General features: G+C 39.7%; 1 protein-coding gene across 1 annotated transcript in view; it reads right to left on the reverse strand.

Moving 5' to 3' along the window:
* Window positions 1–6,077: 6,077 nt before the first annotated feature.
* The window catches only part of LOC139223010 (phospholipid-transporting ATPase ABCA1-like), a 137,707-nt gene continuing 126,343 nt past the window's right edge, over window positions 6,078–17,441 (reverse strand). Inside the window, exons 49-50 of the mRNA XM_070854934.1 lie at window positions 13,052–13,295; window positions 6,078–6,502 (exon numbers count right to left, since the gene is read on the reverse strand). Coding sequence (XP_070711035.1) covers window positions 6,374–6,502; window positions 13,052–13,295 — 373 coding nt within the window. The 3' untranslated portion in view covers window positions 6,078–6,373. The remainder of the gene's footprint in view (window positions 6,503–13,051; window positions 13,296–17,441) is intronic.

The raw sequence follows: 17,441 nt of genomic DNA on the forward strand, positions 1-17,441 counted from the left end.
GTGACCCGGTCATTTGGCTCCATCTCTCTCAGCTGGCAGATCACACACCCCCACTTGTGCGGAGGTCTTGTTTCTTGGGTTTGACTTTTTGTTGTGTTGGCACATAGATGTTAGCAGGCTTCTTTCAGAAGCTTCGTGCTTTCTAAGTTGGTGCGTTCTGTGCGGCTTGAGCGCAGCTGACGTCCAAACGGGCAGTTATATGCCTTTAGGTTTATTGTCCCTACATCAAAACATCAGCATGTTACAACCAATCTTTAGTGCTTTTCAGACGGTCAGTTAAACATAGCATATTAATTAATGTACACTTTAATTCTGCATGGCAGAGCCAATGTCATTTGTCTTTTATTGTGTCCTGTATGAGCCCTGAGGGAAGCCAGAGACCACGGGACACTGGTTTTTAACAGAGTCAGAGTTGGGTGGTGCCATACACGATCTGTGAGAGTAAGTTGAGGTAAACTGGTGTGACGTAGCTTTCCATCAGTGTCCTCTTAGAGTCTCTGCATGCATGTTTTTGAGAGGTCATGTGGACCAAAGTGTTCAGGGGTGTTCATCAGTTCTCTGTGAAAAATGTCAAAATCTTCATCGTCACCATTTTCATCACACCACAAAGTGTTTATGGAGAAAAGAAACTATTTTCCCTTCTCTCTGCCTGAAATGTTTATCACGTCTTTTCATTCTTATCGATACTTTTCATTTATAGTAGAGAGAAGATTAATGATTGTGGAGTGATAGAATGCGTGAATATAACTAATATTCATATAAAGTTCCTCCTGGTGCATAATTACATCCCAGCTGCCTCGTTTCATATGGGAAAAACATCACATAAGAAAATGACAAAGTTAGGACGTTTTACATGACCACATTAACCAATACCAACATTTACTAATAACATTGTCTGGATAAGCCTACTTCGCTCCTGCAAGATGGATGGGGGATCCAAATAAAGAAGTAAATAAATAATGTCAGACATAAATAAAAAACATCAAACAAACAAATACTTAAAGTAAGCTCAAAGTTAAAAATAAATAAATAAAGCAACTCAGAACCATAATTAGGTTTCAAAATAGCTTTCCAATCACAACAAAGGCTTTAAAAGGGCAATTTTTCAAACACTCAGATTTGGGACTCAATCCCCAAATGTCAACTACTTTCTTTTAAGTGAGGAACAGCTTCAGGCAGCACATTGTTATTGCCACAGGCCATGTGATTCACATATGTTTTATACTTTAATACACGTAAAAATATGAAAATGTAGTTTAGTAATGAAGCCTGCAAAGACTGTCCATCTGGATATTGGATTAAGTTTCCTACTTTGATAATTAAAGAGTTTTTTTTTTTGTTTTTTTTTGTGAAAAATTAAATATCAAAATCCACGTCTGCTTAACACCTTAATCAGTAACAGCATGACGCCAGCTGAAACATTATCAGCCCATTCCTGTCACTATGGAGACCTCTCAACTATTCAATTGAAGAGATGCTTTCATACATTTTTAAATTACTGCACGGGCAATCAGTTCAAGGATTGCCAGTGTGAGAGTCAAAGGGCAGCATTTGAATGTTGCAGAGTAGCCATCATACAGTATTCAATTTAAAGAAAAAAACACAGTGCAGCACAGTGAAGATACACAAACAGTTAAAGTCTCACCAAAAAATCCTATGTATTTTGTCTAGATTCATTCATATGTTTCCTGTTGCATAATGTCTAATTTATCGATATCTAATATTGATTCCAACTGTGAGAACACATCCTGTTTTTAACATTTTGCAAGATCTATACTTATATACTTACATATTTCTAATGAACGAATGGTTAGTTAAGTTGAGTCTGCAAGTAGGACAAAACATAAAAAGACGATCATTAAAATAAAATGAAAATGAGAAAAAGTAGAAGATAATTTTAAAAATCACTCCAGACAGACAAAAAGTACAAGTTCCTGTGAAGTGTCTATAGTGGTTTGACTGCAGTGAGATGAACAGAGGCATTGTACCAATTACTACCTATTCTAGACAGCCTATAACAAGTACCCCGAAGCAAGAACAGCAAACTCAGAGTACAAAGGGTGATTACAGTCTGAAAGGGTGGCAGAGATTTCTGTAAAGCTCGCCTGTCGAGCAGATCATTGAATCTCCTCTAACGCCTGTAATCTTCCCATTCCGACTGACAACGTCTTTTATTGTATTCTTGTGTTTGACACAGAGGTGGGCAAAATATCAAGTCATGGGAAAGACTACTGTATATACAGTATGAGCCCTAACATCACAATCTGTGTAATATGTTGTTTGTGAACTTATCATCCAAAAGCACAAGTTCGCCGATTTTACAAAAAATCTGATAACAAGACGAGGGTGCACTGCCTGGGATTGATTTCTTTTTAGAAGAAGCAATGACAAACTTCACTCCAAAAATACTGGTGCAGCATTCAGTTCCTCAAAATGGAAAATAACTTTTGTGTGTTGTTACCTGCTGTTCCTGGGTGTATTTTTCCACTCTCTTTCATTTCATGCCAAGTAATAATGGTTGCTGCAGCACAGAAAGTGGCTATCATGCAGGAGGCGGGCAACCAAATAAACATTTAATGAAAGGCCTCGAATATTTTGGTCTGTGTGGGAAAAATCAGGTGTGGCCCTGCTATTTTAAATAAACATGAACAGTTCTGCACACTTAACCCTCCTGAACGTGAATGTAACCTCTGCTCATAAAGCTCCTAAGTATTACACCAGGACGAAAGGTGCGAAGGAATGATGGGGGAATGTGACAAGTAATCTTACCTTAAGACTTGAGTTTTATCGCCTCTGCGAAGTTCGTGGCCGACAGATTGCCTCTGGCAGAGTGCCCCTGAACTCGACGCTCTTGTGAGTAAAGAAAGACAAGCAGATACTGTGCATGCAGCAAGCCCAAATGCTAATTCAGGATACTCCAGTTAAAGTTTGCCAAGATTAGGAGGACGACTTAGGTGGGGAACATGAGCGGTCTGATGGATTTAAGGGAGCTGCTGAAGAACGAAAGAGGTCATATTAGAGCCATTAAAACCAACATGAATAACCAAAAGGCACGTGAGTGTCTCACATATACTCTCTATACATACATTTCAGCTCTTCATCTAGATAATCTTTAACAAACATTAATCACAGTGCATTGGCAGTGGAATTATATGTAACTGAGCGTATTTATATCACACAACTAATCTCACACCTCATCAAACAAATTCACAGATAGGAGATTAGTATATTTTGCATTTTACGACACAACTTGGTAAGTCATTAACACGTGAGCATGACACATACTTACCTAAATAAATGAATCAAACTGTGGCTGCAAGTCGTCAGAGATCTTTTCTTTTTCTCCAACTGCCAGAAAACAGCGAAACGTCCTTAAATGTCCATAAGGTTTCCAGCGTCCGCTTAGTAATCCAAAATCTAAAAACACTCAGGCTTAATGATATAAAATAGAGAAAGCACTGCAAACTGAAACGGGCAAATATTTGGCATTTTTTAATTCATAAATGACAATCCATTATCAGAATTGTTGTTGATAAACCGTCTGTCTATCATCTGTGCACGAGGAGCGTTGTTCGCGGGATCAGAGACAACTCTGATGTTTCTGTGGTTCAAGAGGAGTCTCAGTAGATGCTTCAGCCAGGTGAAAGACAGCAGAAACTTACAGGAGGGGTGCAGCTATCCCCCTCTTCACGTGACTGCCACTCACTAGCACAAAACAAACAAATCCATCTGCACTTTAGACAACAAGCTGAAAATCCATATACGTTCATCTCTGTAATAAAGACTGAAAAGTAGAACAGATGGATGAGGTTTGATTGTCTAATCCTGAGGGGAAAAAACAGGAAATTGGTATTGGAAATGGTTTCAGCGTTAAATAAAAATGAGACGTCTTAATGAATTAGTGGAGGACAGGCTGTTCAAAACAAGAGCTACATATTTTGGTGGTACTGAGATGAAATTGAGAAAAACAATTGGTTTAACCTTAAGACACACCAGCTTTGAATTTGCTGGAGGAAAAAAAAGTAAAATAAATAAGAAAAAAGCACTCACTAAGTGTCTGTCTGATAGTTTGACAAGAAAATGAATCAATTCTCTGGCATCTGGCAGACAAAACATCTCTTCCCCTTTGAGAAGGAGCGACTCCACCAAATAAAAAAACCTTACCCACTGTGGTGCAGTCTGTACTTTGGCATCCCATGGTCTCAGCTAAAGAATAGACCATGAGAGACTCAACAAATGTGAGCCTGCAATGAAGACTACACTCAATGTCAATGCCATGAAGGAGTAAAAAGAAGGGCGAAACAATAAAACAGCATGTAGAAGGTTGAACTACAGAGACTTTCAAACTGGGACCATGCGAATCGGTGGGCAAATACAGCAATGGGCAAACATTAAAGTCAGAGTCGCATTACAATTTGTGCAAATGTTTAATCATTTGTCTTGGCGTGAAGCAATATTCAGTACAAATAGGATTCATTATTCTTTGCAACGGGCATGATAGTAATGTGAGGACTTAACACTGCATACAAATTATGTCAAGCTCTCAAAGTAAACCAGAGCGCCAGTGAGGGGCAAATTGAAGAGGTATTTACATTCTGAAGTAAGTGCCAAGTAATGTATGCTGCATACGTAGGGGATTTGAATCGTTTGGCCACTTATAGTCTATCGATGTAAAATAATAAAAACATAATTGTGAATAACTCTTTCCATTTCCATGCAGATATCCCTGAGTCAAAACTGCATATAAAACATTCCTGAGATAGGCACTATTGTGTTTGCCCACTATGTGGAAGCCGGCCCTGGATGCCGTCACTGTTTAAGGCTGAATGTTACAGGTGAAAACATAATGCTAAAAAATCTGAACAAGTACGTAAACTAAGTAGGCAAAACTAGTTATGTTGCAATGAAATAACAGTCTAATCGTACATTTATGTGATCATAATTACATTACTAGGACTAATTAGCTCCCCACTCAATACAGAAGCACAGCTGCTCCTTCATTTAGTTTTATTTGTCTTCTACTTTTAGCATCAACTTCACTTCATTTGCAAGAGAAGGACTGCTACATTCTGTGATATTCACACTGGTCTATGGCGGTCATAGATCAACACAACAGTGACAACACTGGCATGCCATGTGACCAAGTTTTCTAAGGATTCTACAAAGAAAATGTGATAAATGAAATATTTTTCACAAGTAAACGCATTAGAAATCTCATTAACTATACATCTGTTCTTACACATTAGTAATTCTGTTTCTGATGTGTGTCCGCTTGTGTTCATGATCGCCGCGTGTAACCCAGCTGCAGTTGTCAGTAAGCTGTGGTTGGTGCACACATGGGACGCGCTGTCTCTCTCGCAGACCCAACATGTTTGACAGCTGGTTGACTCTGACTGGCTCTCTATTGTCCCACTGCTGTAACCTCAGTGTCATTCATTAAGCACCATCTACAGCTGATTGGAGGCTCATTCAGACATTCAAAATCAACACACTGACAGAGTTGTTATTATCAAGCCATCGCTAAAGTGCCTGTCAGCCAATTACCATGTAAGGCTGCAGCTAACTGTGGTTCAGTGCCAAAATATTCTTACATGCACCGCTTGTTGATATTCTTTGATGTGCCAACAAATGTCAACGGAAGTGATCCAACATCTGACCCTGATCACCCGAACACATCGGGACAAGCTCTTCTCTTTTATAGTATTAGGGTGAGGGAGACAAATCGTCATGAGAAACAACAGCAAATGGAAACAAATGTAAAAATATAATTCGATTAGAAGCTCAGTCCTGAGGTATTGTAAACGCTGTGCAATGTATGATGTATGTATGAGGACCATTTGGTCTTTTCATTCTCCTGAGGTATGCTATGCTCAGCAATATACCCCAAACAGATCTGAGGTGGTGGGTCTCAGTTGTTGAACCTTTGTGATAAAGTATTCCAAACGTGATTGTACACTGAAATTTTGTCATAAATGTCTATTTTTCAAGAAATTATTTCAAGTATTTTCTGAAATTCAGTTTAATTTTTCTTCATTCTAGTGCAGCGAATCTCCATTTTCATTCTTGTATCAAGACACTCAGTTCCAGCAGTTGGATTAGAGATGGTTAAGCTTGGGTACAAATGGTTATGAAAGACAAACAATTGGTCATTGTTGACCAATGCCAGGCACTAGTGCGCTTGGGGGCTGAACAAGGCTGCGCAAAAATACTTTGACAAATTTGGAAGGTCAGCCAAGGCACAATATGGTGATTAAAGCCAAATACTGCACCTTATTTTGGTCATGAACGCATCATTCTCCCACCCATTCAAACTTGTTTGAGGTAGTCTGCTGGCCTGCTGTAAGTGCAATGTGTTTAGCTTTTCTTATGGGCGCTACACCTTCTCTGCGCTTTGGGAAGTCTTCACAATCGCAAATGGCAACTCATCCGAAGTGTCCACTGGGTTGTCATAGGCCTGAGAGTCCTTCTCCCCATGCTGGTGCCTTGCAAAATTCACAAAGACCTGGAATATCAATGCAGAAAAGAAGGTACTCAGAGGCAAGATAAAGAAAAAACTAAAAAAAACTTATAACTTAAAATACACACAGTACTGAAGGGCCTGTGGACATTTCTCTATCCATCTCATTTGCTCTTCCCCACCCTCTGCCTCTAAAACAAACAGAAATAGTGGTACAGACAACGGGGTGCATGTGAATGAGATGGCAGACAAGGGCTATGAAGCATCAAGTAAGCGTCTAGGCTCACACAGTGAATGTCAGTTTGACATCTTTGACCAGCTGAGAAAGAGAATAAAACAATCATTCTTCTCTCTGTGATGCCCATTTAATGTCAGAAGAAATCAATCCTATGGCGTTCATAAAAAGCTGTGTGTATTTCATTGTGTTGTAAACATCACTGTAGTCCAGGCTTTTTATTCTCTTAGCATTAGCTGTCTGCTGTGATAAAGCTACACAAAGATTTTTACCCTTCAGAAAAAAAGCAACACAGAGGGTCATATAAAATGATAAGAGCATTGCTTTTTCATTAAACGATTCTTAGTGGCTGTGTGAATATAAAACGATATGTGAATTACTAGATTGTATTTAAAACCTAAATGGAAAAGAAATAAAACATCTTTAAGACCAATTCTATCAAAAACTACTCAGACTCCCTTGCCAATAAATTAAACAGGACAGAGAGTAACAACATGTTACAGAGCATGAATAAACAGGGATAAACAATAGTGTCCTTTCAAGCTTTTGTTTTTGAGAAGCTCGAATAATGAACACAGGGTAATAAAGATCTATCCTGTCAGCCTTTGAGGCTTCTGTTTTTAATTAGCCAATTTATATAATCAGTAGGCTTCTGATTTAATGTTAATGATAAAGAGAAAAAGTCTAATTAACATCAGTAAATTCAATTTTTTGGGAAAAGCAAGGTGTTCCAATTTCTCTGATGTAATTATTTTGTTTCTACTGTCTAATATGTTATGTCCTTGGTGGCGAAAATATAACCGGGAGGCATTTCTGTTGCTCATGTAATAGGCTGTATTGATTCAAATACTCTGACACCTTTAAAAAATAGTTTCATATTTTGAGAAACACAGAATATGGAGCTTGAGCCTTGAAATGCTTAACTTAACTCCCTCTGAAAACATAAATTGTCATTTTTACATTTCTGTTTATGCACCATTAATTAAGTATGTTTCTAGAGGTGCTGGTAGGCACATGTTTTAAAAACTTTGGACAGAACTGAGCTTGCTGTTTCACCCCGCTTCCTGTCTTTATGCTAAGCTAGGCTAATTGCCTCCTGGCTCTAGCTCCATACTAATGACTTCGCCAGAATGGCATTGATTTCCTCATCCCATCATATGCTAATTTACTATCTCTGCAAGATGAACAAGCATATTCCCCACATCTATTAATGTGAAACTATATGAGTTAATTAATTGTTACTACAATGTAATTTTATAAAAAATCTTGAGCACATAGATATAAGTGCGATTATGTCAAGTTGTCAGAACTCAAGTCCTGCTCACAACCTGTATTTTATAGTTCTAGTCCCTTCAGAAAACCTTGAGTGTTATTACAGCTTATATTTCCTACATTTCTCTTTCTTTTTTTTTTTTTTTCCCTGGATAAGTTTACTGTACAAATACCCATTTGCTGGAAAACCCTGCTCCAAAGTCACTCTTGGAAGCAACCCAGTACAAACATAGCATTACTGTATTTGTTGGCCTCAGCTGAAGCAAGCTGGGGGTTAAATGCCTTGCTCAAGGGCAGCTCAGCTGTAGTAATGAGTGGTGGCAAAGCCCGCTCTTTCACTATTCCCAACTCGTTTTAACTAAGGAGTCACACTGTTTACACGAGGGATTTCATGCAATCAAACCGTTGTGCTTCCAGTAAGGAATTGTAATTCTACAAAAGCGGATTATACTCTCTCCAGTCCAAGGTAAAATGGGCTCCAAGGTAAAGCAGGCTTTTGCCACTTCATATACCGTATTTCCAAAGCGTAAGCAACAAGTCTTATTCAGTCAAATAACACTGTTTGTTCAGCTATCATTTTATTGGAATTTGGTACCTACATATGTAAAGCTTTCTGACCCCAAAGCTCATGGAGCTGGTGGCTAGTTAGGTGTATAAAATCAAAACAGCTACCTTGTAACTGAAGAGCGAGCTACGCCTGCAGAACACCCGAGGCGACTGCATGCACCGATGTGTGTGATGTCAAACCATCCGCATTGTGTATCAAGGTCACAGTTGTCAAGGCGTCTTATCGAGGCAGAATGAGTAAGAGTAAAAGAATGACAGTAGCAGCAAATACACCCTACGCCCATCTCTCTCGGCCTCTGACCCTGCCACTGGCTGATATTGGCTTGATGTGCTGAGGCATGCACAGCATTTCATATTCATAGTCAAGGCTGTATACTTTTCCCATAGAATTTCTAAGTACTGTCTGTATTCAACTTTCTGCAAGAATCCTTGTATGATAAAAAGTGTTTCAATGGTGCATTTGACAGCACTTCTGACACAAATGGCCATTGTAAATCCATTCCCTGCTTTGTGATGAGGCTGTCTCGATAACGCATACTTTCTGCATTTAGCTAACCATCCATTCGTGACCTGAACATCGTGCACCAGTGCTGGTGAGTGGCATTTTCTTAATAACAGATGGATCCAGGCATTAATTACATTACAGAGGGTACATTTGGGTGTTTATTTGATGCCCATTCAGGCAGAGCAGAGTAGAGGGAAGGGAATCACCCAATTAACCTCTCCTGTTTATCAAAGGAGTCCTTGCAGAATGAGGAATGGCTATTTTTACATACATGTCATCCACATGTGTATGCTCTGCCATGATGCTACACTGACCTTGAAAAATGGTCTTTAGAGGTACAAGATCTTGCTTTAGTTTTCTAGTCTAAGAATGGACAAAACAACTGAAACTTTTGATCTCCTTAAGCCCCTGAGGGAAATCTTTAACTCTAGACAGTAAACCAGAATTGTAAAGCCGTGGCCCGTAAACCCAAAACAAGTTGCTGAAAGACGCCAAAGCTGAGAAAAACTGCAGATTTGAGGGAAATCTGTGTAGGTTTTCTAACTACAAGAAACCCTTTTCTATATTAATCGTACTCATTTGACTGATTGTTAGTACATACAAATATCGTCTGGCACAGTATAAGTATTATTATATATTTAACAAACTAAATAATTTACATCTTTCTTTGTTTTCTTGAAAAGTTGCGACAGGTGCATAATAAACAGAGAAATGGTTATATAGCCATTCACATGGGCCTGTAATTATCATCACACATTATTATTTAGCCATGATTGATATTTTTATAATTCAATTTACCCAGTAAATTTATTATTTAAGCATGCATAATAGGGCTGTGTCTAATTTCCTATAATTAAGAGGTAATAGGATGGACTGTAAATTAACTATACAATAGTCACAGTGTGGGAGAGCCTATTAGCTTGTAATGGGGGAGGGAATTCAAATAGGATTGTTTCCTAGCAGGAAAAACAAATGGCATGTAAGTATTCAGTACAGTAATAGAGAGGAAGGGTTTGTGTTTCATTTACTCGGGCACACTGAGACGGGCAAACACGTCAACTTAAACCTTCTTTTAAACACACTGAGCGTAATGAAACTAAAAAGCTAGCAAAATATATTGAAGTTAAAGTACATTTGAGCTAAACATAAGGATACTGGAATGCATGCATGATAATCAAGACTACATATGTTATGTACCTGCGAGGTTATCTGCTTCAGCGGTGCAGTATCGTCAAGACTGACTGAGAACCATCGTCCAAACACTAAATAGCAAATGCTTCACATTCCTCTCACACAATCTGCTCCGAAAAGACAGTTTTGAAAGTCACGTTTTTCTTTCAAATACACCATATGCTCTGCACTGTCTCGGTCATCAGCGTTAACGCCTGAGCTCCAGGCTGTGTGGATCAATATTAATTGTAGTGCAAGTCGGGTGTTATACTATAGGTCAAGTCTCTTCTCTATAAATCACTGGCTGAAAGGTGACAGTCTGGGTCTCCACAGGTTCTCCAGTCCTCCCCTCTGTGTTTTAATACAATGACCTCCTGGTCCAAGTATGATTTATTTACTATCTCTGATCTGGTAAATATTGACCGCTGTAGAATGTGGGGCAAGTTGCTGAAAAAGTTAAAACAGAAATTATGCAAGGTTGGAGGTAATAGTATGGCTTAACACCAATGATGTGTGAAGTTTAAATAGGGCTCTGCTAACAATCCTTTAGGAGACAACAAATCTGACTTTAAACCACAGTAAGTCAAAGTAGTTAGATCTTTATAAATGTATTTCCTGTCACAGTGGTAGGCTAATTGCCCCCCTGAAAGGGACATTTCACCTAAATAATAGTGCAAAATATGGTTTTATCTTGAATTAGGGGTTATCCACAGGGGGATCATGGTGATAATTAAATGCTTAACATCCCTGCAGTATTCTTTATAAAACTTAATATAATCAAGTGCCATGGTACAAATGAATGCACAGACAGGCCACTTAGTCACCGACTCACTCATTCACATCTCGCTCTTGGTGTTTTTAAACCAAGAGAAGGCTCTTTTTCCCCTCATCATGAAGTGGACTGATGACCTCTCTGGACCGTTCAGAGGTCATCCTCACCTCCCACCTGGTCATCTGCTGCTGAGCTGATGGCAGGCTTGCAAGACCAGACACACTCACACTCTCCTCTGAGTAGGTGATTGCATCAGATCCCTGAGGCCATTTGGAAAACACAAGGTGAAGCCAGTCCATGACATGCAGGACTTAGTTTATCTCACCATTCAGGGGGTCTAGCTGGGCTGGGGGAGCTTTATATATAGAAATATATACATGTACATGAAAAAAAAACGGTCCAGATTCTCGATCAATACTGGACCTGGAGGCTGAACTATCTTGGCTACACACACTCAGTGCAGCCGTCATTGGTCAGTCTGACAGCCTAAATGGGACAAGACAATGTGTAGGCAATGATAGATCTTTAAATCTTATCCTGGACAGAGCAGACTTGCATTAACTCAGAGCACTTAAAATGCTGAATGCATTGACTGATGACCTAATGATGTGTTAAACTGAGCCAGGACTCTACAGAATTACAGTGGGACAACAGAACACGACCCCAGTTACTCTACTGTCAGCCTAAATTTTACCCATGTCGCGAATGAAATATGGAGTAAAAGTGCATCCCTTGCTACTATACAAGCCGAAAACTCTTAAAACTAATGTTTTCTCTCAAGAACAATCACAAAAAATATTGAAAAACCATTGAAAATCTTTGCTAATAATACTTCACTTGGCTTAATTTCTGTGCCTTGAATAAACCTTTAGTTTCTACAATTTAGACTATAACTACCCAAAGTAAAGCGGAAATGCCTCACACATCATGGAGCCTGTGTGTAATTGCTCGTGTTGTGCATGGTTTGCTCCTTTTGCTCTCTTGCTCCTGCCAGGTGAGGTTGGAAACATGTGTTTAACCAATGCATAGGCACAACTGGGAAAAGCATGTGAACAAGAAAAAGAAAAGGAATGTGAGTGGGTGAAGTCCTGTGAATATGATTTGCAAAAATATTTCTAGACTTTACGATGGTGAAGATGAAGATCAAGTGATCAAGAGATTGGAAGAAATGCATTGCTGGCTTTGTCTAGTATTAACAATGGATGGGGAGAATGAGAGGAGATTTCAATTAATAGATTTTTACCTTTGCCTATGAGAATGATACCGTGGAACATTGATCAAAGGGACTGTATATCCCTTTAGCGATGGCACGTTGTGTTAAGAGCAGATCAATCTTTAGTTTATACAATGTATTTATGTATTAACTCCTTCTTAACGTCCATGTCTTAAAGTTTTACTGTATGTGAAAATATCTGCAAAACTTAGGTGATGAAATACAAGTGAGAGGCAAAATAAATTCAGTGTCATATTAGTTGGGCTGAATAAGACTGATAAATAGCCTTAAGCTGGCATTTTCTCCATAATAACCAGATATGTATCTTATTATACCCTGAATATGTACATGCCCTAAAGTGCTGTCTCTCATCCTTTCACTATCCAGGGTCTGTTCAGGGCGAATTATACAGAAGTCTATTAGTAGACTCCACAACTCTAAATTGAAGCTATGCTTAGTTTATCTGTGCTGTATTGTGCTCACTCTGCTTCTGTATTGTGCCCAGGCGTTGGAAACGTGTGTACATGTTTTAATACAGTAAATAATGGCCACACTTTTTGATTTATTCCTACATCATTTGGAGGGCTTTTTAAGAAAAAGTTTTGCATAAGAAAAACATTATTTGCAATTGGCTTTTCTTACAAGTGAAGGAAACAAACCAACAAATCGCAAAACAACAAATCAGATTGTGGTTTCTTTTTGCAATTTTCGCAGACGATGATGGTGATCGCTAAAAAAGTGAAGTACCAGTCAAGTTGCTGAAATGAAACTATTAAATGAAATGAGACACACTTCAGTTCAGAAGAATAGAATACTCTGGGAAAAAAGTCCTTGCACTCATCCCATCTTTCAAGCCTTACCTGATCCAGAGTGGTCTGGGACACAGAGTAGTCTTCCACACACAGCCTCTGCTGATGGCTGGTGAAATGACTAAAGATGGTGGCCAAAGCTCCTTGTGTGTACGGGAGCTGATACTGCAGCGTGTTGTGATGCTTCTCCTTCAGGACGCTGCCTGGGAAGGTCTGCTGGATGAAGTCCTCGACTGGCTTCAATTCAGGGGGAGAGCCACCAACCCTCACAATCACCGTGTAGCCGTCACCAAATCTAGGACAAGACGCCACAGTTAAGTGTTTGGTACAAAAAAAATTAACTGCACACAAGCATGTTTGTGCCAGATTGCTCACGGCCGGTCATCTAAATAATGAATTTTTCTTTTCTCCTGTGGTCACGGCTCAGTGTGATGGATAACAGGGTGGCGTAGTGGAAGAAAGAGACGAGGCAGGAAGCAAAAGACATGACAAAATATAATTGGTCTCATATTTCCCACCGTCTCAAGCTTCCTGGATGTGGTGAGCTGCGCAGGTGAGTCATAAGCAGCTGAGAGCAAATACAGCTTGACAACAAGCAACATTACGACAAAGTTGCTAGCTGATGGATAAACTTTTTCAACATTTTCAAGTACTATAACAGTAGGTTTCAACTGTCCCCTGCACCAGATATAAAGAGCATATCAATTTGAGTCAAGCAAAAAAGCCAGAAGAGCTGAGGCAGAAATGACCTCAGACGAGGGTGAGGTATTATTTAAGGGGTGGCTGTGGCTCTGGAGGTTGAGCAGGTTGCCAACCTCCTCCTGTCCACGTGTCAAAAATCGTTTAGCTCATTGTTTTGGTTGTTTTTTACTGTTTTGGTCCCAATGCTCTCATCAACCTTATTTACAAACAGCTTTTTCAGTAAAAAAAAAAGATCTGATGAACCACACTTCTGTACATGCCACTTGCCAGGTATCGAACATCAGAGACAATGTTGGCCACAGAACAGATTGGAGCATTTAGCAGGTAAAGAGCTAGATCATTCCCTCAGAAGCTTGAGGCCAAAACAGAGCTAAAGGATGAATTGGTAACAACGGTAATAATAATGATAATGATAATAATAATGATACATAATTCAGGGTGCATATAAAGTGTGTGCTTGGGTTGAGCGGCGAAGGTTTTGCAAATATGTCAAAATGCTGTAATGGTAAAATGTAACAACATGAACGGTATCTTTGACATTAAGTATTGTCACAGATGACAATGGACCATAGCTAAGCTCTAATTAGCAGTCTGAATCTTCTCGGTTGTATGCTACATCTGGTGAGCACCAAATAAGACTCCGTGTCTTGTTATTCTGTCGTTAGCACTCTTATGACCCATTGTTTTCTGCCTAATTAATTCCCTAATGTTGGATATACTCGTAGAAATGTCCATTGTGGGCTAGTACAGAGCTACATGCAACGAGAGTCAGAGGCTCCCTTAGTGGCAATTACAGATATGGTGAATAAACTGCAGGCCTACACGATCCCAAAGGGAGTGAGAGAGGAAGTGGAGCTCTGTGCTGGAGCTGAGAAGCACAATGAGGAGACTCCATAGGTATCAGAGTCCCTTTAGTTAAAACATGACATGCTGCAGTGCACAAATAGTGTGACTTTGCATAAATTGTACAAGGAAACGCTTATTTAAATCTCATCGCCATTAAGAATGCATGTGTGTCTTTTTAATGTTACTTTTAGAATAGGGTGATGCCAAGGCACGCTGACTGGCAGGTCTGCACCCTCCTTAACTACAATTTTCTTCCATTATGATTGGACAAGCCAGAATAAACCTTGTGATATGATGTCATTAGTATATTGACATAAGTCTGAAGGAGCTGGAGATCTGAACCAATCACCTGCCACATCATTATAACCATGTCCCTAACCTGTCTGCTGCCACATATAGCTGGTACTGCCATGGAGGTGAATAATGAGCAAGTGTTGCTTAGATTTGGTGTCTCTTAGAATTGAGGTCACAATGAAGGAAATGTTAAAAAATATGCACACATTTAGATTAGCTACAATGTTTGGAGGGGGGAAACATCTCAAAATGACACACAAGAATGCAGACAGTATGCAGCACTGACTATTGGACGATTTCTCATGTTATGATGCAATTGGCCTGGTGGGATGCTATCCTTCCACAACCACATCTACGTCAAACCTACTGTATAGGGAGGATCTGAGAGTTCTGTCTGCACTGTGATCTCCTCAGGGGCTGCACACTGCGGGTGATCAAAAGCACCCCCATGACACTCAAAGGTATTTTATGTACTACGGATCATGTGGATACACCTATGGGTGCCCTGCTAGTATCAGCATGTTAGCACTTAATTAAGCATCTGCCCTTTAGACAGCTCTTGAACCAAATCGTCCAAATTATACAACATACTGACCTAACACTGTTCCCTCTGGTGGGCGTTCATTGAGTACATAAGGCTACTTCAGCTCCAAGTGCAAAGGAAAAGCAAGATCATCATTATCCTCAGAGGAGGAAGGGTCTCAACAACTCTAGTATTATAGCATAATACAAATCACACCATGGTAGCATTGCTTTGTCCTTTGGGAGGCTTTCTTCAGATAGTAGTGAAACTATAATTTGTTATTATCAAGACTACATTCATCATAATATGATTGTTGATACGATTTATATTTGCTAATGAAATTAGGCACAAAGGACTATAATCATCAGAGATGTTACAGAGTAGGACTTGGTGCTTGTTAATAGGTTATGCAATATGTTCATTTGGGCATTTTGAGTATGAAAGGTTCATGAATAAAACTGGGTTTTAAGTACTTCAATACAATAAAAGTAAAAGCACATGCACATCTATCTCAGCCTGGTGCTCAGTCGAGTAGACTTTAACTATGAATTTATCTCACGTGTTATCACCATGGCACGACTGCCTCCAAAAGACATCCAACAGTGTGTCATAACATGCTGTACGAGCTGCAACATGAGCTGCTCCAAGCTGTTAGCATGATATGTAAAGACACTACACGTGTATGAAGTGTCTACCTCTAACTTTAACAGTGCGTATCTGCTTTGATTTGCACACTCAGCGTCGCCATCTACAAGTAAATTGCACATTTTATGTTAAATACAGCCAGAAAAGATCTCTCATTGTGGAACGCTGCATAATTCTTTGATGATTTTTATAAGATGCAACAGACTACATAGTCTGTAATCAGACACCACCACCACCACCACAACATCATAGCCATCCCCACACATCAAGCTTAATTCATCATCCCATCAAGACTATGACCATAATCCCCTTGTGTTTATTATAGCTGCCGGCTCAGGAAATGTGCTTTGTCCAAGGACTGCCAAGCTCGGCCGAGATGCAAAAACATTTTTGCAAAAAATCCAATAAAGCCAGTAAGTATTGTGGCAAAAGGGTTTGGCGAAATGGTTTGGGGCGTATGTGGGTAATGAAATGCTGCTTGTCAGTGACTGTAAAAGGGCTTATCAATTAGCTTCCTCTCATTCTCTCTCCCTGCCTACCTCACTGTTATTTCCGCTCTTTCTGCAGCTACACAGGGGCTTCAGGCATCACTTTGGGAGAAATATCTTTCTTTCATATTCATCATTTTTACTCTGCCTATGTATTCACAACAAAACAAGTTCTTTCATCTTTGATACACTGTCTGTCTCAGCTCTCCTCAAATAAACTCTGCCTGTGGAAAGAAAGGTAGGCTAGGATATGTTTGAACAGAGCCTGTGCTATGCTGCATGTTCCCAACAAAAGCACGACATGCTTGAAACAATTAATTAGCTTTTAACTGGTGACTGGTGATTTAAAAGCTAAAAGCAAGATCTTTGCAATTTGGGGTTGAACCCACACGCCTTAGAGAAAATAATGAATGGATTATGTTTAAAGTCATGACTGCACCACACTGTCACAACTAATCCTTTTGTAATATTTTACATTAGAGATATGATACAGCAGCTCAACACAGCATGGCGGAGACAGTGTAATGTCTGCGCTGCAGTTCTCTCTTCTTCATTTTCATTATTCTGCCTCAATCCTCCTCCAGCCTGGTCCGCTGGAAAGTCGTTGTTCCATGTAATTTAAAACAAACAACACCCAAACACAGATAAGGGCATGACAGGCAGAAAATAATTCTGCAGCCTTCCTTCATCTGTGGGAGTCTAGAAAGGTCACCCTCACCACTGCCAAACCTTGTATTTGTGTCCGCAGGGGGGAGGCCAGACGCAGGGCAAGAGGTCACAGAGTGGCTTGGGTGGTCTGATGCTTTGATCATGCAGGAAGTCATCCAAAAAACATCCTTAGTTCCCGCAGAGGGAGCTAACAGAGCTCCAGGCACAGGCTCCAAAGGCAGTGTGAGAGTGCATGGATGGATGGATGAATGGATGAATGGAAGGACAGTTTTGC

This window comes from Pempheris klunzingeri, chromosome 23 (assembly GCF_042242105.1).
Source record: "Pempheris klunzingeri isolate RE-2024b chromosome 23, fPemKlu1.hap1, whole genome shotgun sequence".
Taxonomy (NCBI): Eukaryota; Metazoa; Chordata; class Actinopteri; order Acropomatiformes; family Pempheridae; genus Pempheris; species Pempheris klunzingeri.